Source organism: Poeciliopsis prolifica, unplaced genomic scaffold (assembly GCF_027474105.1).
Source record: "Poeciliopsis prolifica strain line A6 unplaced genomic scaffold, Auburn_PproV2 SCAFFOLD015, whole genome shotgun sequence".
Classification (NCBI taxonomy): domain Eukaryota; kingdom Metazoa; phylum Chordata; class Actinopteri; order Cyprinodontiformes; family Poeciliidae; genus Poeciliopsis; species Poeciliopsis prolifica.
This window is the reverse complement of record NW_026562390.1, coordinates 5,260,224-5,282,882: the sequence shown is the minus strand read 5'-3', so window position 1 is coordinate 5,282,882 and position 22,659 is coordinate 5,260,224. Positions and strand designations below refer to the sequence as shown.

Here is a 22,659-nt window from a genome sequence, read left to right as displayed (position 1 = left end):
TGTTTCATACTGCTGAACAAAAAAAGCAATGCTTAAAAATTCTTAACTGCATATCTAATGTTTACTGTTGAAATAAGAAGCGTTAAAAACAGGAATGGTTATGAATATAAATATTTTTTTACTATGCATCATTAAATGTGAGGAGGAAAACCAACCAGTATGTACAAGAATTAAGATCATTGTGTAAAGTGGACGATGAAAGTAATTCCCAAAGTTTATCAAAACAAGCTGGTTTTGGTAGATAGTTCTAAGTCAGTGTAATAGATGTAGGATTATAATTATTAGTATTAAATGTGGTAATAGAAACACCATGGTGGGTTTGCATGTAAGAGCAAACAATAACTTTTACACCTTAAATTAGTTTGAAACGCTGAAACAGCCATAAAAGAACCAAATTTGTTGAATCCTGCTTCAAATCCAGCTGAACATCTGCGAGGAGAGTTGAAACCAACACCTGTGAGATAGGAGCCAATAAATTTTAGATGGCTGCTGCAGTTTGTTCAAAGAGACGGTCAAAGCTACGAACTGAGAAATCTCATAAAGGGTTTAAAAGACATTAGCAGAGACTGCCTTTATGTGTGTAACAAAATGATGGCTTTGGATGAGCTCCAATAGTCTGTCTTTTATTTGTTCATTCTGACTCGCCTTCATTCGTTTTCTTTTTTTTCTTTACTCTGTCTTCATTTCTCTCTTTCGTTTTTCTGTTTTAACCCATTTTCCTTTTTCTTCAATCTTAGATCCTCCCTCTCTCTCTTCCCTGAACTTTTTCATTTTCTGCCTTCTTCCTTTTGTCTGTCATAATCTCTTCCTCTCCATCATACAGTCATTCCCTTTCTCTTTCCATCAACATCTGTATTCTTCTCTTTAATCTTGTTGCCTAACTTTTCTTCCTATTTTCCCTACCTCCTCCTGTCTTCTCCTTTTCCTGCTCTTCTTTCCTTGTATTCTTTCTTGATTTTCTCTTTCCTTTTTACCTTCCTTGACTGTTTCCTTTATTCTTCCCTCAACTCCTCCATTATTTCTGACTTTCTTTAATTCCTTTCCTCCTTTCTGTCTGCTTTATTTCATTCCTTTGGTTTTTTTTCATCCTTCATTCTTTCCTCTTTTCCTTCTTTCCTTCCTGGCTTCCTTCCTTCCTCACCTCCTTAAGCTAAAGGAAAAATATACACAAATCTAAAACATCTTTGAACCCAACCTTGTCTGTTCAAAGTTTCCTTCCTCTTTTCTTTTTTCATAAGCTACCTTCATGTTGTTCTAATTTAAAACTAGAATATCAGTGTCTCCTCTCCTCTGTATAAGCCAGCTCAAGAGTTAATTATTCATTCGGTCTATCACTGTAGTTTTTGTTAATTAATGAACCTTCAGAGGGCAAGTTCTTTGTCATTATGTGCCATTTTGTGATTCATTATAATTTTGTATTATTAAGATGTGTACTTAAACATGCTTGCAGTGCAGATACAGCCTTGGTTCCTCGGAGAATATTCACTCTGATAGAGTATCTAATACATTCATGCTAAAAAAAAATATAAAAATTAAATTCTGGTGATAATACAAAGACCATCAGACTCACAGAGAAGCAGCTGTGGTACTGATGTCTTTATCATTAGCAGACTGATGCCTCAGTGCTCCGAATCACTTACTAATAGAAGAACATGTTGCAGCTACTACATAATGCTTAACCCATTCAACTGAAAGAAATGCATTCAGTTTTCTAAATTCAGTGCAGTTTTACCTTTTTTTTGGCCTATGTATTCAAATGACTTTTAACTGATTTAATAAAACAACTTTAGGTCTTTTAAGCCCTATCACACAGTTGCACACCTGTTTTTATTTTGTTTGAAAATACGCAACCTTCAGAAGATAATGTTCTATTTCTGTTCTCGTGAAACTGAAAATATGTCATTTAACCTCCAGTCAAGCCACACAACCTCAGATTCATTTGGACATGATTTAAAATAACAATATGGGATGAGCATCTCAACTCAAACATGAACAATATATATACTATAAATATGCACCACAGTTTATGTAAGTTCAACACCAGTGTTGCAGCAGATACCTAATAATTACAATGTGCAGCATTATACAAACACACACCCTGTTGACATCGTTTGAAGTGGCAGGTCCACCAGGGGAGGTCCTGTGATTTTGTTATTAATCCAGCTACAATTAATATAGAAAGATCAGGGAGCTTTCTCAGTCTGAAGAGACTGTTAAATTTTGATCCCAAGATGATCAAATGATCATTAAGTATAGTAGAAAAAAATGATTAGGGTTACACCTCTGCAAAAATGAATGCCAACATTATGTATTTTATGCCTTTCACACACAGACTATATGCAACAGAGGCATAATAACACTCATTTATGACAGAATTCTGGTCATGTTAATCATTATTGAGAAAATACACAAGATTCATAAGTGTGAACTCATGTAAAAGGCATTTTATGTGCAACATACATTGCAAGATAGATACAGTGTGATAATGACTTTATATCAAGCTACTGTAGATATGTATAGTTGCTGATGGATACAAAATGATATAAGAAAATTATATAAGATAATGCGTACAAAATGCATATAAAGTGATATGAGATAATGATGTATGAAATAAAATTTAAAAATGGTTTATAAAAATGATATTGTAGTGGAAATAACAAATATCCTCTACCGTTTTCTTCACCTAACAAGATCATTTGTGTTTTTTCATGGTGTGTTTTGTGTTGTTGTTGCTGTTCTGTAATTGCTACTGTCAAGTGATTGTTTACAGCCCCACTCTTTTCCCAGTTTGTGTCCCCATTTCATACCAACACGTTGCCATTTTATCCCAACTTGCTTCCATTTCATACCTTTGTTCATTTACATATCTGCTTGGTTCTTTTGTTAAATATTTTAAGGAATTATAACAATAAATTATTATAAAATCTTCAAATAAAAGATTTAAACATTTGTAGGTTGTTGAAGGTTTTCAATTTCATCTTATTTTCATTGCTTGTCGTTCTGATCCTTATTTGAACTGGATCAACTTGAGAAAATATGGCAGGTTATGACATCTTTTTTAAACTAAAGTCACCGAGATCCCTCCTGATGTGTATTTATCAGATTTTCATAACTAGATTTTATATTTTTAAAAAAAAAAGGTTTAAGTAGATTAAAGAAAATTACTTTGAATCATCTCCTGTCAAACTGGGTATGAACTGTCCGATGGGTGCAACGTATCTGTGGCCAGCATGGCAGAAACCTGTGTTTTGATGCTGAATTATTCCTGCTTTCTTTGCGCTCTTCAGTTACTGATTTGTTCTTTCAACTTCTTACGTTTAAAATTGCTGTGTCTTTGTCAGACTGGCACAAGATGCTCCAGACAGGTGCACCAGTCACTTTGATGCTGTAGCCCAAATACGAGGAGAGGCTTTCTTCTTTAAAGGTAACCAAAATGGGGATAGGTTGTGTTTCTTTAATATTATTATGACCTTTATATATATATATATATATATATATATATATATATATATATATATATATATATATATATATATATATATATATATATAAATACAGCAGATGGATCATACAGTGTTTATTTGGTGCAAAATGATATCAAATGAATTAATTTACAGATGAATAGGTTCAGTGTGGTAAGTAATATCTGGTGAAGATGATCAACCAATCTATGTATTGTCCTTATAATGTAGTTTCTCTGTGCTGTATTTAATAGATGTTGAAATATAATATCCAGAAAAGGTTGGTGCTTGGATTTCAGCTGGAAGAAAAGTGAATTAATCATGCAATATATATGTAATTTAAAAGAAATGGAAAATGATAAAAAAGGATGACAACTCAGGAACACAGTGAACCATTGGTTTATTTTTTAATGCTTTTTTTATGCTAAATATGTTTTTTGTTGCAGTGTAATAAGGAAGATGCATGCATACAAGTGCATGTTTGCTTCAGATTCTTAAGATAACGACAAGACAGAAAACAGAATAACAAAGGTCCAAAGACTAAATCTTGCAAGACACTGGGAGATTAATTATAATACAATTGGCCTATCAGGGAGTGTAATGAAAGTTTTTGTTTACTTAAGGTAGAATCAAGACACAGGAAACTCAAACCTGCTTCCAATAAATATTTTTTTTCCTCCAAAGTGTAGGTTATGAACTTTCAATTCTCACTGGTAGTTAGAACAATATCCACAAACAAGAGACTGATGCAGACAGCAGTTTCTGGATATGAGGGGCAACAAGAGAAAGGGTAAAAAACAAGAATTTATTTATAAAGACTGGAACAAGACTAACGGAGACGCTGAGTCACTGCACTGGCACAATGTGGTAGAAAGAGACCCACAAGACCACAGCTGATTGGATCGGACTTGCAGGTGAAACCAATCACTCACACACCAGGATGGTGTCTGAAAATTAAGCAGAAGAGGGAAAAGAGAGAGGGAGAGCAATTTCCCCAGCCATGGGAGCAAGAAACTGGCAGGCATGACTGTAGACCCTTTGCAGCAAATGCCTTCTGGCACAAAGTATGGGGGTTACAGCAATAAAAATCACTAAGAAGAGGGTCGGGGGATCTTTTGGGATGAGGCCATCACTCTTCTGGGCCATAAAGCTTCCAATTCACCAAGAATTCAAGGCTGTGTTCAGAAGCTCCACTGTCTGCCTATGACATTGGGTGATGAGAGAGAATGGGCACACAGGAGACTGAAAGAGACCAATTTGAATTGAGACTCATTAAAGGAGTGATGATTGCAAAGAAAAAAGGCAACTAAAGGCGGGAGGCTCATCTCTAATTAGTAGAAGAGAAATGGAAAAGTAGAAAGTGCTAATTTTTGTATTTAACAAGTATGTTGATGTTACTCAGCCTTTTAATAGGAAACTGATTAAGTTTCTTGTACAAAAAAAAAAACTGTTCATCCCCATTGAACTTTTCCACATTTATGTGGTGTCACCATGAACGTGGATATATTTTAAGATTTTATGTGATAGACCAACACACAACAGATTTGTCCAACGTTGAAATAAAATTATTTTTCACTCCTAAACATTGTATAAGTGTGACATATCTTTGCATTCCACCCCTTTCTTTCCACTGACATCTCTAAATAAAATGCAGCACAAACCATTTTTGAAGAGTCACCTAATTGGTATATAGTGTGAGTATGCCATGTAATATGTTCTCAATGTACAATACAAGTTGTGGAAAAGTATGGTTAGGTTATAAAACAATGTTTCAAGCTTCTCACATAGCATATTCAAGAGGGCAACTCTTGAAGAGCTGTAGAGAGTCACAGTTCAGCCATGAGAATCTGTTGACAAGACCACTATTAGTCTTACACTGCATAAATCTGACCTTTGTGGAAGAATGCCAATGAGGAAATCACTGTTCAAAGAAGGTCATAAGAAGAATTTGCATTTTGCCACAAGTCATCCTCAGAGGGAAGAAAGTGCTTTTTCTATTTGCAGCATATGTTTTTCTATAAATTATCAACAAATTTGTGTTGGTCTGTCACAAAAAAATCCCAGTTCAGTACAACAATATGAATAGAGATTTGTTGGTTTTCTTGTCCAGAGCACTGTGGTGATATTTTGTGCTGCACAGAGCTCCTTCAACATGACTCTGTAACATCCTGCAGGGCAGGATTTGTCCTCCTCTTTAGTTTGACTTTGTTAGCCTGAGGATATGATCATACAAACCCATAAGGAGGTACAGAAATACCAAATACTCTGAGACTATGTTAGACAGGAACTGCTGTTTTACTAAGAGGTCATAAGTTTCTTTATTATTTTTTATTATTATTTATTATTATTATATTTCTTTCTCATAAAATATAATACCCAGAACTGCACAATTTACATCCTGTCAGTGTGGTATCAAGAAAGAAAAAGATGACATGTATAAAGATTTGTATTTGTTTATCACAAGCATAACACTTGCCAAAGTACAATTGAATATTTATTCAATCTTATGGCATGTTAAAACCTTATCTCTCAGTTCAAAAAGGTCAATAATTACAACAACTTATGCACAATCTGATAAATCTCTGGTCTTTGTACATCTTTCAGTTTTATGCAGTTGTTTGATATCTCTTGAATAAGCTTCAGTTCTAAAATGCCTTAATCTGAATCTTTGACCCTTTAATCCACAAATTTTTAATTCTGTACTTTATTTGACTTATTTGACTTATTCGATGGCCTGTCCTGTCCGGTCACTATTCAGTACTGAAAAATAGCAAATTTTGTTATGTGTTTTGTCAAGCTGACTGAATTATTTTCTTTTTTAGACTGTTTCCCTGTCGAGGTCTTGACTCTAATTTAGCATAAAGTTTAGTTGGATAAAAGAAGGGGACATTTAAAGGGGCTGGTTGTATTTGTATTCCCTTTCTTTCCTCCTATCCTTAGTTTTTAGCTAAGCCATTTGTCTTGATTACATAGCACCACAAACTGAGCCAGGAGAATGTATTCTGAATTGCAGCTCCTTATAAACCACTCTCAGATGTTGTGATTGGTCTATTTTCCATCAAGATGAAGGAAGGCAACATCCATCTGTTGTGGGAGATCTGTCCAGTGTCACAATTTCAAAAAGAAATATGTGCTTGTCTGCTTGTCTTGAAGATGTTTGAAAAGGTTAAAGGTGTACCTTCTCGGGCTTTTGTTGGATTGTACCAGAAGGAAACAAATAGTGGCAGAATGGAGGAGTAAAAAAGAGCATGGAGAAGATGAAAAGAAGAAGACGAGAGCTGACATGATGGAATGAACAGACAGATTGATGGGTGGTATTCCCAGGGATTAGCTAGTATACCACTGTTCTAAATAGAAATAACCAAGAATCGGAAGGAAAACGGAAGCAAGTTGTGAGTCAAGTAAAATACTTTCATGATAAACTAGAAAGAACAATGTTAGAATTGCACAAAAAGGGATTTAACTCCCTAAGCCCAGATAACAACAATTGAATACCGGATGACAAAAGCTGTACAACAGGAGAAACATAGATTGAATAAAGGATTTTTGGATTAGCAGCAGGTGTGCTAACAGCACAGAGGGGGCTGCTGAATGATCAAAATCGCTCCATTTGATGCATTTCCTCATAAATTCAGCTAATAGTTATTTTGTCACTTGGCTGTAGTCACAAAATGCATTTGTTAGATCATAAGTCGGTGACATGATATCAGCAGCAATACATCTTGCCATGACACACCAGAAGACGAATTGTATCTAAATGCACATGATGTATACAAAGTGGATGTATTTTAATGATGTCACACTTAATACAAATTAGCGACAGGACTTTTGCTCCTTCATTTCTTGACATTTAAATCTAGTAAATTTCCTTGTTCAGACACAGAAGTGGTAAAATAAACAGTGAGACAGCAGCTTCAATCAAACTCCAACCCTCATCAGTCTTGAACACATTATGAACAATTTCTGCCATCTAAAAGGGGTTATTATATTTAACAGTATAAATGTAAACTTTCCAAATAATTGTTAGGTTCTTTAAGTTGTTTTTATCCTTTATAAACTGTATTTCTTGTTAGAATACTTTACTTTTTTGATTAAATCAGCTGAAAGAAATAAAGTACAGCCAGCACTCCATTTGGGAACATTTCCATTTGGGGTTTCTCTTAGCAACCTTCTTTGGAGAAGCTCTTATGTAGTCTCTTCTGGTTCTCATAGGGAAGTACTTTTGGAGGCTAACAAGGGAAAAGCACCTGGTGTCTCTCCGTCCGGCTCACATTCATCGCTTCTGGAGGGGGCTTCCTCCCAATTTGGATAGCGTGGATGCTGTTTACGAGAGGCCAGGGGACCACAAAATAGTATTTTTCAAAGGTGAGTTTTTACTCCTGATTCAATGTTGCTTTTATTTTGATTTGCCTTTCTGAACAAGAAAAACATTTGCATAGCTTTGTGAATTATTTCTTTTATTGCAATGTTTGTCCTGAATCCTCAGGTCAAAAGTATTGGGTATTCAAAGACAATAATGTTGAGGAGGGTTACCCACGTCCAATTAGTGACTTCGGCCTACCTGTGGAAGCAGTGGATGCAGCGTTTGTTTGGTTACACAACGACAAAACCTACTTCTTCAAAGATAACTACTACTGGCGTTACGACGACCACTTGCGACACATGGACCTTGGTTTCCCCAAAGACAGCACGCTTTGGAAGGGGCTGCCACTCCAGCTGGACGATGCCATGAGGTGGTCTGACGGTGAGAAGCCACAAACATTCACACTTCATTATTTGATACTTTTATATTAGCTAAAAGAGGGTAGCCTATCATTTTCTGCATGTGATGCAAACCTGTTCAGTGAATTAGAATATTATTGAAAAGTATTTTCAAACTGATGTTTTCAAGCTTTTATGTTAATCATAGTGATTTTTTGTTTACAGCTAATGATAAAAGCAGTGAAGGTTAGAATAATACACCAAATGAATGCAAAGACCATCTTTGATTTATGGGTTTAATGAAAAGTATGTTTAATACTTGAGGTTATTTTAAAAATATGACAAACGAGCCTCATCTGAACACTATTATGATTTACAAAACTGACAATTAGAAAGACATATCACTTAACAATGAGAACCTGCAAGATTTTGTGACCTGTGCTCTATCTTTTCAATTGAAATTAAATTAAATTGTAATTTGAGCCTGATTTACATGAACATGCAGAAAAAAACTGAATAACATTTCTGATACTTTACCATGTTTTATTATAAACTGTAAGATGTGTTTTTTTAACTTTCATTTCTGAAAAGGTTATTTTAGCTGCTGGTGTATGTGACAGTCTTTTTTTAATTTCAACAGGAATCCAACCATTTTGACATATATGTATAACTTTTTGATAGCACAGGAACAATGTAGGCTTTGATTGGATGTTTTTTTGTTTTCGTTTTTTTTCCCCATATTTTACCAACGCAGTGTTGGTAACTGGGATGTTTGAGCACCCCAGTTATGAGCACAGGTTGTTTGAAAATTATTTAATACCCTATGACTAATGTCTTCTGCTGTAATTAACTTTTGGGAAAGGTTTGTTGGAAAAGGTTCATTTGCTGTTTCAAATGACTGAACTTAATATTTTTTGACATTGTTTTTATTCCCATAATAAGAGGAGTATTTTTAAGTTTTACCATGTTATAGTACAGTTTAAATATTTGTTTTTTACTTGAGATTGGCATTTCCCAATACAATACTATGATATAGAATTTGCCCACTTAAAGGTTTATTCAGGTTTTCCTCACATTTGGAGGTTTTGGATCATTAAACACTTGTTAATATTAGACAAAGATAACCTAAGTAAATACAAAATACAGATTTTATTAAGGAAAATAAAATATTTGAACAAACCTGGTCCAAGGTTTTTTGTTTCTTAGTTTTACAGGATTGTCAGTTATTAGAACTGAATATATATTGTGAAAAAAAATTGGGTAATTACACTTAATTCATAAAAAACAGAAGATCTGTAAATGCAAATACTAAAAATGCTTTTCCAAAGCACAGGCGGACCTAATGAATTTTAAATATTGTGCCCTGGTAAGTAAGAGACATTGAACTTTCTTCCCAACATGATAGAAATCTTAAACCCTGCTCACGCTTTAGTTGGGAAAACTTCGCAGGAAGTCCAATTGAAATTCAAATTTCCATTCGGAACTCTGTTTAAATAGCTCAATTTGGCTCACAAAGACCCCGTAAAAAACTATGCATGAAATAAAAGGCAGTTTAATGAGGAGTCAGAAACAACACATTTTATTACAAAACAGGGTATTAAATGTGGTAGAGATTTTGGCTGCAGTTGCTGGCAGGTCAGTTCTTTAATAATACATCCAGGCCCCACTGATTTCTTAACATTTTTGACTTTTTGAAAGCCAGCTGGTCATTGCTATTCCCAGCATTGTTCCGTAGTATTTTATTTATGAGCGCATTCTTGCACAAACAGCAGTTATTGTACAAACTCTTGGAAAAGAAGATGTGGCCAAGTGCTCCACAACAGAAGCTATAAAGCATGCAGTGGTCTTGGAAAATAAAATATCTGGACTATAAACCTTTTAGAAACTAGCTGCTGAAATTTAAAGACTGAAAACTTTTTTCAATTACACTTGGTCAATGTAGCACAAGAGTTTTGGCCTTTCCACCATGAACACAGTAAAAATCTCTGTCAGGTGTCATGAATCCACTAGGTGCCACTGTGAGCTCAGTGGTCCCACAGGGAGCACAGAAGTTTAAAAAAAAATCTAAAATGGGGTGACAGGTTCTCCAATCTAATCAAAGGGGTGAGACAGGGAACATTTCTCCAGCTTTAACCTCTGCACACTGTTGACTCCATCATGATCCACTCCCCCTGATCTATCTTCTACTGCAACAACACGGCTTGTTTCAGAGTGTTTGGATGCCACCGAAGCAAGACAAAAGGATATAAAAGTAACGGCTGATTTTACTTGGTGGCTGCCCACTTGTTTCACTTCAGTTCAGTCTTCAAACTCTTAAGCCCTTTCATCACAATCACAGTTTCCACCCACACAGGCAAACATCAGTCGAAACACCCTGTTTCTACATTGTGCTGATTAAGCTTAGGTATGAAAATTAGAGGTTTTGTGATTTTATATATATATATATATATATATATATATATATATATATATATATATATATAAGTCCAAGCTTTTATACATTGTGTTTGAAGCATTCCTATGAAAATTCATACTTTTAATTTCAGCCCTCATTTGTCCAATTGAATGCACGGTGTCATTTATTCTGGCTGGAAATGATATTAATTCTGCTAAGGTTTGTAGGTTAATAATTTCTACTTGCATAATGAAACATAACTTTTTTCTACATTATCATTTTTTTTTTCATCTTTATTTACTAAGGTGAGGCAATTGAATGCTGGTTCTCTCTTAAAATCCCAACTTTGGAAGAACAAGCGATAAAAGCAAATACTACAAACATAAATTATAAGGACAGAGAGAAAATCAAAAAGCACCATGTCTATACAATATGTCCAAATGAGAAGAAGGTGCATGGATCATTTGCAGTTAATTACTAATAATTTAGTAATACTACTAAATTAATACTCTTAATATAAATGTTACCCTTACTTCCTCATATGTCCTTCATATATATTCTGTATACTGAACACTGTGATCTTAGCTTTCTTTGTTGATACTGTATATGGCTTTTGGACAAGGTCAAAATGCATTTTTAACAATAGACTGACTGATTTTAAACTAATTCACTGTCAGATCAGCACATCACACAAATTGCTTAACTTCATTGCCCGTTATTTTGACAAGGAGCTAAGTGCTTCATTTGACACATTGAATTTGAGAATAACTTCAAACTGTGTGGTGGGTCCATTTGAGAATATCTGATTATCCTTTGGCGATCCAAAACCTCGATTGTTATTATGCTGATGAAAAGTTTTCACTGTGTTTGAATCAGTATAAAAGCCAGTGAATTCATCAGACCTGAAATTTAGGTAATCTTTGAAGAAATGTAAAAGTGATTGTGGCTTATATGATAAGTGGTTCTCTGAAACAGGGATTTATTTCTCCAAGATTGAGCCTCCAAATGTTTCTCTCCACCTAGCTGGTTGATGTATTTTGATATATTTTCAACCCACACATTTATGGTTTCACACAACATTGATTAAGAATGCTGCACCGGCTGATTGATCTAATTGCATAGAGCAATTAGATCCTAAGGAGTGTTGTTGATTAAAATGCACCTATCTACAATTCATACGACTAACTTATATTGATTGAAAAAAAGAAAAAAAAAAACATCATTTATTTTCACACTGTATAACTGATATACAATGTAAAAATATACAGCTATATACTGTATATTGTATCCCATCCAACTGTAAATATCCAGTTGGATGGGGTACAACTGTGTTCTGATTCCGTGGTTCATGTCAAGCACATGTACTGTTACTTCTCTAGAGATTCATCGATTTATAAAAACATTAAGAAAAGTTGCAGGCCATTTTTATTTTGTGTTTTTGATTATCAAAGACATCAGCAGGTCTGCATGTTGCCACTCTACAGCAATTGTTGTTGCGCTATTAGGCTGACACATTCTCCCCCCTGTCTTCAGGAACTCAGCAGCTCCTACAGAGTTGCTATGGTTCTCTCAGCTGCTGCTTTGATTAATTTCTCTTTGCCCAGCCTGTCAGTTAAGGTCAACCAGCTTGTTTTGGTAGGTCTAGTGTTGTGCCATGCTGTCTTTTTGGATGATGAACAGTTTCTTTATAAGTCAGTCCTGCTTCAGCATTCCCCAGACGTAAAGCCCCGAGCTTTCTGCTGTGCTCTTTGGTGTTCTTGTTTCTCTTTGTTCTCTTATGTTCTCTTTTACACCTCGGAGGCCTTCATAGAAGAAGATTAAATTATACACAGATGGACTCTATTTACTAGCTAGGTCACTTCTGAAGGCAACTGGTTGCACTGGATTTAATTTACAATTTTCAGAACACAAGGTGTTGAATGCAAAGTCAATGATAGTTTCTTTCTGAGTGAGTTTTCAGTATGTTATAACTGATGCAATTACAAATTTGTGAAGAAAATCTTTGAATTATTAAATGTTTGAAAGAGGCACAAGATACTATTTCAAAAATCCACTTTTTTTTTTTGCCCCAAATTTTTTCAACTACTTTTCTAGTATTGTCAAACTTCCTGGCTGTGTGGTTTCATAATATTTTTTGGTGTATGAATACTCACTCACTCTGCAGCCTGTACTTTTACAGCCTGTAGTTGGTCACAGTCAACACTCCATTGTTTTCAATATTTATACGCTGTCACCAAGCTGTTGAGAATTTTAAAAAAAGGAAAAAATCATTGCAGCATCACACGTGCTCCCTTTCTGTTTGTGTACAATTAATCACCTTCCTCAAAATGATTATTTTCTGTGACGTTTTCCGAAAACATATCGTGGAGAGAGTCTCGGAGCCAGATGGATGACAGACGTTTTGTTTACTTCTAAATACCATAAATTGCCTCATAGTTTACTGACAAAGTGCTTGACAGTTGTTCAGAAAGGTCATCACCAATCACTGATGGCCCCTTTCGAACATAATTCAGCCTTTTGTGATCTTTTCTTCGCCGAGGCACACATGGTTCACAGATTATTCTGAGCAAGTGCTCTCTGCAGGGACTGTAGCATTTGCATTTTCCGTTTAATAAAAAGCAGCACATGCTAAGTCAAGTGAGGCATAAAGATAGTTATTGAAGTAATTTTCACAAAAAACAGAATATTAATCAAAAATAGCTCTCACATCTCTTAGTTTTCTTTTAGATGTGTTGCTGCTTTTAAAAATTTGCTGTTTTTGCAACGGTTCCAAAAGCTCCCAAAAACATGTATCTTTTTTTTAGCATTTGAAATTGGCAAAACATTTACAGACATCCCTGCTGATTCACCTCCAGGATACTTTACTTCAACCAAATGAGCATATGTGTTGTGTGAGCTGTTGGCAGGTATGATATCTCCTTCACCTCCCTATAACCTTCATCCCATCATCCCTTAATACTCATTTTGTTTCTCATCAAGTACCAGGTTTTAAAGGAGCACATAATGCGGTGTGTGTGTTACTGGAGCTCATTATGCAAGGCAAGGGCATAATGTTTACAAGATGTCTGTATTTCTTCATCAATCTCTGATATAATATAATAAAGTTCAGAAAGAGGAAAATGCTTAGACTATGTGGTAGCATTGGAATGAATAAAAAAATGTAAATGAATTGAATTGATTTTGGGTTAAATTGGACTCAGAATGGGACCTGTTTGTATGATATTGGCTTATTAATAAAATCATAAAAATTGATAGTAATAGTAGATAAGATTTGTGACCGTAACTATCTGATGCATTACTAGTCGTTTAAACAGATATCATAAAAGCAAATATTAATAACAAATCTATTGTTTTTAAGTAGCACTTTTAGCAGCTGTATTGTTGACAGAATTAATATTCTTTTATTATTATATTTATTTAGTTTGATTTCAAAATGCTAACATTGCTAATTCTTGACCCAAGTTGATCCTAACTTTCTGATCCAGTGATCCAGCAAGTTAGTCTTAAGATATTTCTATAAAACATTTTTTTGTTTTATAGAATTGATTTGAGATTGAGTAATTTCTGGAGAAGGATGTGACTCAAAAGATGTGATCCATCTGATTTTATTGTTCAAAGAGTACCTCAACCTGTCTTTTTGATTTTCAAGCTTATATCTGTCTTACACTTCTCTTATGCCGACCTTTTGCTCAACGTCTGCTCCAGATAATTCTTACATTATATTTAGACTCCAGAAAAACAAAAAGTCACGGATCACTTTTGAAAGTTCATAGACAGTCAAACATAGGTAGCAGAAAATAACTGAGCTTAGGTCATGCGTGATTTCCAAATACGCACGGACAAATTGGTAATGGCCAAACGTCTGGACATTGTGATTATTGATAAGCAGCATGTGGCCATGCTGAATGATAGGAACAGCAGAAAAAAGGAACTGTGGAGAAATGCCAAGAGCTCAGGGAAGAGCTCTGGCAGATGAAGGATGCAGTTATGCTTTTATATAAGAGATATAGAAGAAACATCCTTTTACTTGTGCTAATCTAAAATTTAGAAACTCTGAGGCATGTGGATTCAGGATTCACAATGCCATATTTTATGGTTAAAATATTTCTTGGTTTAAAACAGCATCACTTTGGGAAGTGACAGTCCTCAGATGTAGCTTTGAATCAACTGCTGTGATAATAAAGTTCTTCATAAAACATCCCCTCTCTGAAGCATTACCATATTGAAACTTTAAAAAGCTTGCATTAAATTTATGCCACCACACATCAAGGAAAGACACCCTGAGGTGTATGCAGACAACAAACTTGGTGCAACCTAAAACAGCCAACAGAGAACAAATAAAATAATTTAAGGATCTAATAAACAGGTAGTGAAATGGGATCTTTGCCTGAAAGAGTTGTAAAGATGAGCGCTGTGATATGAAATATGAATATGTCCAAACTTTATAGATGTGCAATTTTAAATTTATTGATTTAATCATTTACATGTGATCATTTGGTGAGAGAGAATGTCTCTTTAAAAGTGTCACTTCATCTTGGTTGTGACATTTTCTTTGTCCCTCAGATGCTGAAGAAAGGTTACATGTTATTACCAGGGATTTATGATAGGTCAAATTTTCAAGCGCTTGCATTGTTACAGAAACACTTGCATAACAAAGCAGACCAAGCAGAATATGTAATTTACAACTATATATATATATACAAAGTAAATATATAGAACCAGGTGACCCACAATAGGTGTGACTGGTGCATGTCTCCTAGAGACACTCCTGTCTGTATTTCTCTTGTTTCTATCAGTACTGGCGATGCTTTTCAGTTACAAACCTTGCGCTCTAAGTATTTTTGAGACATTATTTTCAGAAAATGTGTGATTCATAATAGTGTACATAAAGCTTTTTGGGGGAAAATGATGTCTGCTTTGGAACTTTAACTGCTGGAAACATTATTATATTACTTATTTTGTCTGATTTAGTAGTTTGATATGCAGCCAGCAGAAGTCTCTCCCTTCTTCTAAGAGAACTGCACAATGTGGGAGGACCCAGGTTTGAATGCTGGCTGCATAGTCTTTCAGTTTTTCTGAAGGGAGCTCTTTATTCTTTTAGATCATTAGACTTTACAAAATGAGGTATTTAACAAAAGGGTCTCAGGAAACTTTTCAAAGTCACCATCACCTTTTGTTTCCTGCAGCAATTCTGAGTTCAGTGGTCTTCTACCATCATCCACTTTACTAAAAGTTTAAAATGTTACTTTGCTTCAAACCAGCTGCTTCAAAAGACTGGATTACCTTCAAATCTGTGTCATCACAAGCAGGAGTGTTTTAGTTGACCATCAGTTTTTATTCTGTCAAACATGCTGGAAAGTGAAGAATTGTAATGGAAGAAAGAACGAAAGTGAATTTTTATTATCTAAAAAATTTGATCCCTCCATTAAGCCATCTGTTCCATTTATATAAATCACTAGATAGGGCAGCGCCTATTAGCAACTATAGCTAATGATATGCAACTGCAGGTGCCATTACTGTGCTTTCAGTCATATCGACAAAACCATGCTGTTCCAATGAAGAATGAGCATGCATCTGTCACAAAAATGAACAAAGCTTCCTTATTTCTTATCCAATATCTACAAAATATGGCTGAGAAATGTGTCAAGGCTTTTATGTGGGAAATATGTATCATACCTAATTGAAAATCTATGAGCTGTTTGGTTTCTGCGTAGAGAAAGCAGAAACCAACTGACAGTCTCTGTCTGTCAAAATGCAAACGAGGAAAGAGGAAATATCTCTGATATCAGACAATTTATTCAATTTTACACAACTGCTGCTGAAACTGCTACATTTCACCGTATTTGATGAATGTTACGAATATTGTGCTTTCTTCAAATGAATGAGGCAATTTGTCAAATTTATTATTGCTTATTGAACATTTATTAGCCCCAAACCGCTGTGCTAGAATGCATTTCTTTGTCAAGTTGGACCAAAAAGTTCAGAAGAAATGCACATTCTGATATGAACTACCATACATTCACATAAAGTGTGAACAATATGTGGTAGAGAAAGAGGATATATACCATAAATTTCCTCTTTGCAGATTTATGATCAGTGATCGATATGAGCTTGAATGTATTGCAATGAGTTGCACTCCAGCTAAATTTTACAATGTAAAACCAAAATCTTACAAAAAACGTAGGACTGGAACTCTTACCATCCGGAGCCCCACACTTGACAGGCCATATCAATATTAAAATAAATTGGAGTTATTGATAAACAGTATGCTATCAAGAGGAGAAACTCTGCATAGCTGGGTAATTATAAGCATAACAAAGGTGTAAATTTTCTGCTCAAAGCAATTAGTCTGCACCTCTTTCAGCTGTCACCTTCTCTGGAATTCTAAACACATGCTACACAGAGACTGACTTCATTTGTAGTATTCATTAGACCTCCCCGAAGCACACACAGCCACACACATTGCACCATTGTAAGCTGTCTTAAAGAAAGATGAGAATTTATTCCTGCAGATTTGGTGCAAACTCTCCCAGCCTTCATAAACCCAGGTCTCTGACCAGCTTGCTCATGCTAATAGCTCATTATGTACACTGAGCTAACAAGCGCATTTCCTTCTTGGGATAATGACCATTTTCCGCTCATTACTTTTGTGATTTTTTTTTTTTTTTTTTTTTTTTTTTTTTTTAGTTCTAGGCACAAAATCAGCTCTTTACGTTGGTCCCCTTGTAAACTCTCATTTTGGGTCATTTTCTTCCCCTCACCTTTCTGAGAATCTCTCTAATGACATCACTCTGAAATTCCTGCTAATGCATCTCTGTGTGCTGAAGTTTTAATGTGGAAACAGCCACTGTGCTCCATCTCTGCATTAAGGGCAAGGGAAGGGATGCCTAAAAGAAAGCAATAATGCATTAATGGAAGCAAATGGACACACAAATAAAAATCTGATGTTTTTTGTTGCTTTTTTTTTAATGTGAACTTCTATTCAACCCCTCTGATTCTGTGGTGAATTAGTACTAATTTGTCACAATTATAGCTGTAGGCCTTTTGAGAATGTTTCTGTCAGGTTTGCTCATTTTTGGCCTGCTTCTTTGCAAGGTAGTTCCAGCCAAGTCAGACTGGAAAAAAAACATGTGTGCACAGAAAAAAATAAAAATAAGTTCCCTGTTCATACAAAAAACAAACACAATTTAAAAAAAAAACACACTGCATGATGGCGCCACCACCATGTATCGCAGTGGGGATTGAGGGTTCATAGAATCAATCTTTCACCAAACATGTTATTTTGTTGACATGAGCAAATTATTTTATTCATTTATATATTTTCTTGTCATTTTCTTTCAACATTTTTGTTTTCTTTTTGCTTCTCTTCTATAAAGGCTGGATTGGTTCTGGGTTAACTTGGTGTTAACCTAATTTGTAATCTAAGAGTTTATGGTTACAAATGTGGCAAATTATGTAAAAGTCCCTTTGCAAGTTCTTGATTTCTGCTTTATATTCTTTTGAGAAACTGTACCCTAATAGATCAAATTGCCAACAATGTTTTCTCTTTCAATCTCTACCTTAAAGGATCATCCTATTTTTTCAAGGGAAAGGAGTACTGGCGAGTGCCGGGCAGCGACATGGAGGCAGAGGCAGGATACCCCCGTCTGATTGCGAAGGACTGGCTGCTCTGCACCGAGATGCAGTCGGACTCTCCGGACACAGAAGCCAAAAGCACGGAGACAAGGGTCAACGTGCACCGGCCCCCAGACCATGCAGAGAATGGCTACGAGGTGTGCTCCTGCACCTCTGACACCGCCTCGCCTTTGGGCGTCCACTTAACCCCATCTCCAGTTTGGCTGCTGCTGCCTTTTTGGACGCTCTTACTAACCTTCTGCAATGAACTGCTATGATGCTGCAGCGTGGGGTTAAGTGCTTGTGTTGACTGCAAGGGAGAGACTAATTAGCGGATGCTCTGCAAGAAGGACGGAAAAAAAACTGGAAGAATTTGATCATATAAATACGGTTTATTTTGTTTGTTTTGTTCTCTTTATTTCTTTTTTTTTGGGAGTTATTTATTTCACATGCCATCTTATGGTCACTTAAAGAGCTTTGCAGTAGCCGTTCTATGAACAATTATCAGTTAATATCCTCCGACAGTGACAGTATTAGATGTTTCGTAAGCTGAGTTGCACAGAAATACAAGTTAACTTCACTTTCCAAATGGCCTCATTAATACTGAGAGGGCTAAGAAGAGGGGAATGTTCAGATATAAGTGGTTATATCATTACAGATTTAATGGCGACTTACTTTGAGGTATTCAGTTTTATGAATAAGTGGTTGTGGCTCAACCTGCTGGAGTTTGATAGCATTCACATCAACACTGACAGAGATTTGGAAATTACAGCTTCTTACTGACAAAAAAGTTGAATCTTTTATAAAATGGGATTTAAAGCAATTTTATTTATCAGAGCATATTGCTGTAATTCTGATACTACAAATTTTTGCTTATTGGTGATTTGTTTAGTTAGTTAAAATGCAGCTCAAATTATAAAAATGTAGAAATATGAAAATATCACTCATTCACAATGCTGATTAATGTTCAAAGACACATAGATCGTCTTTACACATTGGTCAGTTACTGGTATGGAGGGCTTAAAAAGTTATGGGTTCAAAACCAATTATCTATCTTTCTAATGCTGCATTATGACTTTTTTTTTTTTACATATGTGTTTTTTGCAGCAATACGAGGCATAGGATGACGCAATGCTGGCCCTTCCCCACTTGTTGTTTGCACTTCTCGTCAGCTGGCTAAATGAAAACATCTACACTTTCCCTTTGGTTTAAAAAAGAAAAAAGAAGAAAAAAACAGATTGTTGTTGTCAGTAAATGTTCCCTGATCTGCAGTGGGAATATATGAGTTTGATTTTTTTTAGCCGAAATAAGAGATTCTTCATATCAATTTGCTTCACCAGCCAATTTTAAGACTGTTGGAATAATTTTCGAACAACTACAAGACCTAGGAAGCACGCTTAAAAAAAACATTTTTGATCCTGCTTCACAACAGGTGCAAAATCTATAAATTCACTCCATTGTTGGTGGAGCTACAACAGACTGATATGTCCCAAGGTATTTGTTGTTTTGATACTACCAGCAGGATTAACCAACTAAAATCTGCATATGTACAGTTCCATTTAAAAAAACAGCACTAAACATAAAAGTATTTCGTAAAATTGTATTCTGTTATGTATGCAGATTTCCACAACAATAATCTTATCACTCTATAAGTGGTAAAAGAAACAATAATGCAGGCCTTCTTTGGTTCTCATATTCCACCACTCTGAGAATGTAGTTCCTTATTTTAAAATAAAAATGAGCTTTTGTTGACAATAACGACACACAACCTCTCAATCTACCAAATGAAGCCTTAAAATTAAAGTTTTTTTTTTCCATTTGATCGAATGAAGCTGTCGGCTTATCCCTGAGGTTAGCTGTAGCCTGGAATCGAGGGTGATGCCAGGAGGTGAGTTGCCTTTTTTAATGAAATCATTTCTCTTTGAAGCCTTTTGAAGTGTGAACTAGATAAGTTTTGATCAGTGTATGCCATATTGATGACTTTAAAGTTTTATAAGATGTTAAAGAAGCAGAATGCAGCTGTTCCACATGCAAACACCATGAGTGTTACCCACTAGATGTCCTCTATAGGCTGAAGTTGTCAACGCCACCCAGCATATCTGTTAAACAACTGTAAATCTGAGCTAATTTATTACCAACACAAAAATGAACAAAACGCCAACAAAAGCTGTAATATTCTGTGCAAATATCTTGAATCCAAAATCAAAATGACTATAAATAAATCCTATAGATAATGTTACCGTACTTGTAATTCTAAACTTGTTCCATTATTTTGACAGCAGCAGGAATGATTGTAGCTTCTGTGCTTCAAATAAATCTACCTTAGCTGTAATTTCTAAAATGTTTGATCAAGTTGAAAGTGAATACTCTCAGATGAAAGCTAGATTTGTTCTGTACAGTCATACCAAGCTTCATGGACAGTATCTTGGAAAAGTATTCATTTAACAAAGTGTTTCATAACTTTCATTGGGATTTTCTGTGACAGACCAACACCAGTAGTGCATAATTGGAGAATAATTTTCTTTCTGCTAAAAGAAATGTGAACACCAGTTTTCATTGCCACATTTTTGTCTTTTTTAATATAGGAGTAATCTTTGATCTAAAGTATCTATCATAGCAAAAGCTGCACACTTATATTTTTTTCTGATTTATGGGTAAGCTCTGCCGCAAACCCAACTATTTTTCATTCTCTTAACAGTTTTATTTTAAGAATTGGGTTTTGTATAGCTCAATATGTCTTCTTTTCACCTCAGACCAGCTTCCCTGTCCCACAGCATGATATGCCACCCACCTTTTTCAAAAATGGGGATGGTGTTTTCCAAATGATGTGCAGCGTTTGTTTTCCACCCCACACCGAGTTTTGAGTGATGCCCTAAAAGCTTAAATTTGGTCTTGCACGCCTTGTCTTCTTCATTGCTTGTTGGCCCCTGCAAACAGGATGTCCTATTTCTTTCTTTCAACCATGACTTTCTTCTTGCCACTCTTCTGTAAGGGCTAGATTTGTTGGGTGCACGCCTTTTGTCAAAAGCCAAGGTTTCTTCCCATCCTTTACATGCCCTGCGTGTCAGATATGTTTGAAAATATGCCATTTTCGATTATCAAAATTAAGCAGGGCTAAGATGCTCAAGGTTCAGCATTCTCAAATGTACTGATTCCTGAAAGCAAATAAGTTTTATTCCGGGGCATCACAGTAAAGGGTACCGCGTTCATTGCACTCCACATTCTTCAGATTTGTATTTGCAGAATAATTTTGGAAGCCATGGGTCATTTTCCTTCCTATTCTCTGCTTTTCACTAGTTTACGTTGATCTATCACATAAAAACTCAATGAAATACATTTAAACTTTGTGGTAGCGTAAAAAAGTCCAAGGGGTATGACTATTTTTCTAAGACACTGAATAAGCCGGGTTGAGATTCAGATCAGCTGATCCCACAGGAAGAGAGAGGATCCCTATTAATCTGAATATAGACTCCCACCAGGGGGAAAAGCAACATCCTGAGGTGTCATCATTCGACAGGTGACTGACACTGCAGCGCCCGTCTGTGCAGGCAGGTGTAATCTACCTTGGGATGTATTGCAGATAGATGGTTAGGTTTACAGCTCAATGGCTCTGTGGGAGCTTGACGTGTTGAAGACACATGAGTGGCGTGCTGGTTTTCAACAGGTACACGCACAGTCAAGAGGAAGACAAGGAAACATGGGATGTGGGGAGGAAGATGACAAATGAATGTCGGACAGAACATTCAAAACCAAGATTCCTGTTGTTGCTTATTGACGTCTTCCTTGCTTTCTATCCGTTTCCCCCATCACACAGGTGGTACCTCCCCTGTTCAGGTTCCTCACCTTAAGCACTCCCTGCCATAACCAGAGGTAGTATTGGTTTGCTGTATTTTTTTGTATTAAGTATGAATATATTGTGAGCCATTGCTTTAATAGATAACAGTTCAAAGAGCATTTCAGACACAAGCTTAAGTTCTGTTTGATGACATCTAACGTAGACCTCACAAAGGCAGCAGATTTGATATTGTTGCTGATATATTTACCTACAAGTTTAAATACAGACAGATATATTTGAGTCACAATGTTCCATGGTTCCTGCAAACCAAGTGGACTGTGTATATTTCAAGGTGTGTTTTCTAATGTAAAATATTTTTGTAGAAAAAAAAACAAAATAAAGATTCTGAATGGTTTTCCTGGCTAATCATGGTTGCATGGGTGCAGTAAGAGAAATTACTTTGAGTACTCTGTCTTGTGGCTGAGTGTGTAATTATTTTGTGCCACTGAAAATCAACCCATGCTTGATGACAGATGAAGGTAACGGAGCAGATTGCAGACACCAACTGGGAGTGGATGTCTATCTCTGGTCTTCTTAAGAATGTTTTTTCTTAAGAAGACCACACACTCATAATATTCATGAATTATGAGTGTTTGTGAATATTGCAAATTGTGTTATGATAATCCCCCCACAAAATTACTCTTTTGCAGTAA

At 35.6% G+C, this 22,659-nt stretch overlaps 1 protein-coding gene across 1 annotated transcript in view; it reads left to right on the top strand.

Moving 5' to 3' along the window:
• Window positions 1–22,351, top strand: part of mmp17a (matrix metallopeptidase 17a) — a 97,025-nt gene extending 74,674 nt beyond the window's left edge. The window contains exons 8-11 of the mRNA XM_055040609.1: window positions 3,342–3,424; window positions 7,674–7,826; window positions 7,948–8,205; window positions 18,124–22,351. Coding sequence (XP_054896584.1) covers window positions 3,342–3,424; window positions 7,674–7,826; window positions 7,948–8,205; window positions 18,124–18,449 — 820 coding nt within the window. The 3' untranslated portion in view covers window positions 18,450–22,351. The remainder of the gene's footprint in view (window positions 1–3,341; window positions 3,425–7,673; window positions 7,827–7,947; window positions 8,206–18,123) is intronic.
• The last annotated feature ends 308 nt before the right edge of the window (window positions 22,352–22,659 follow it).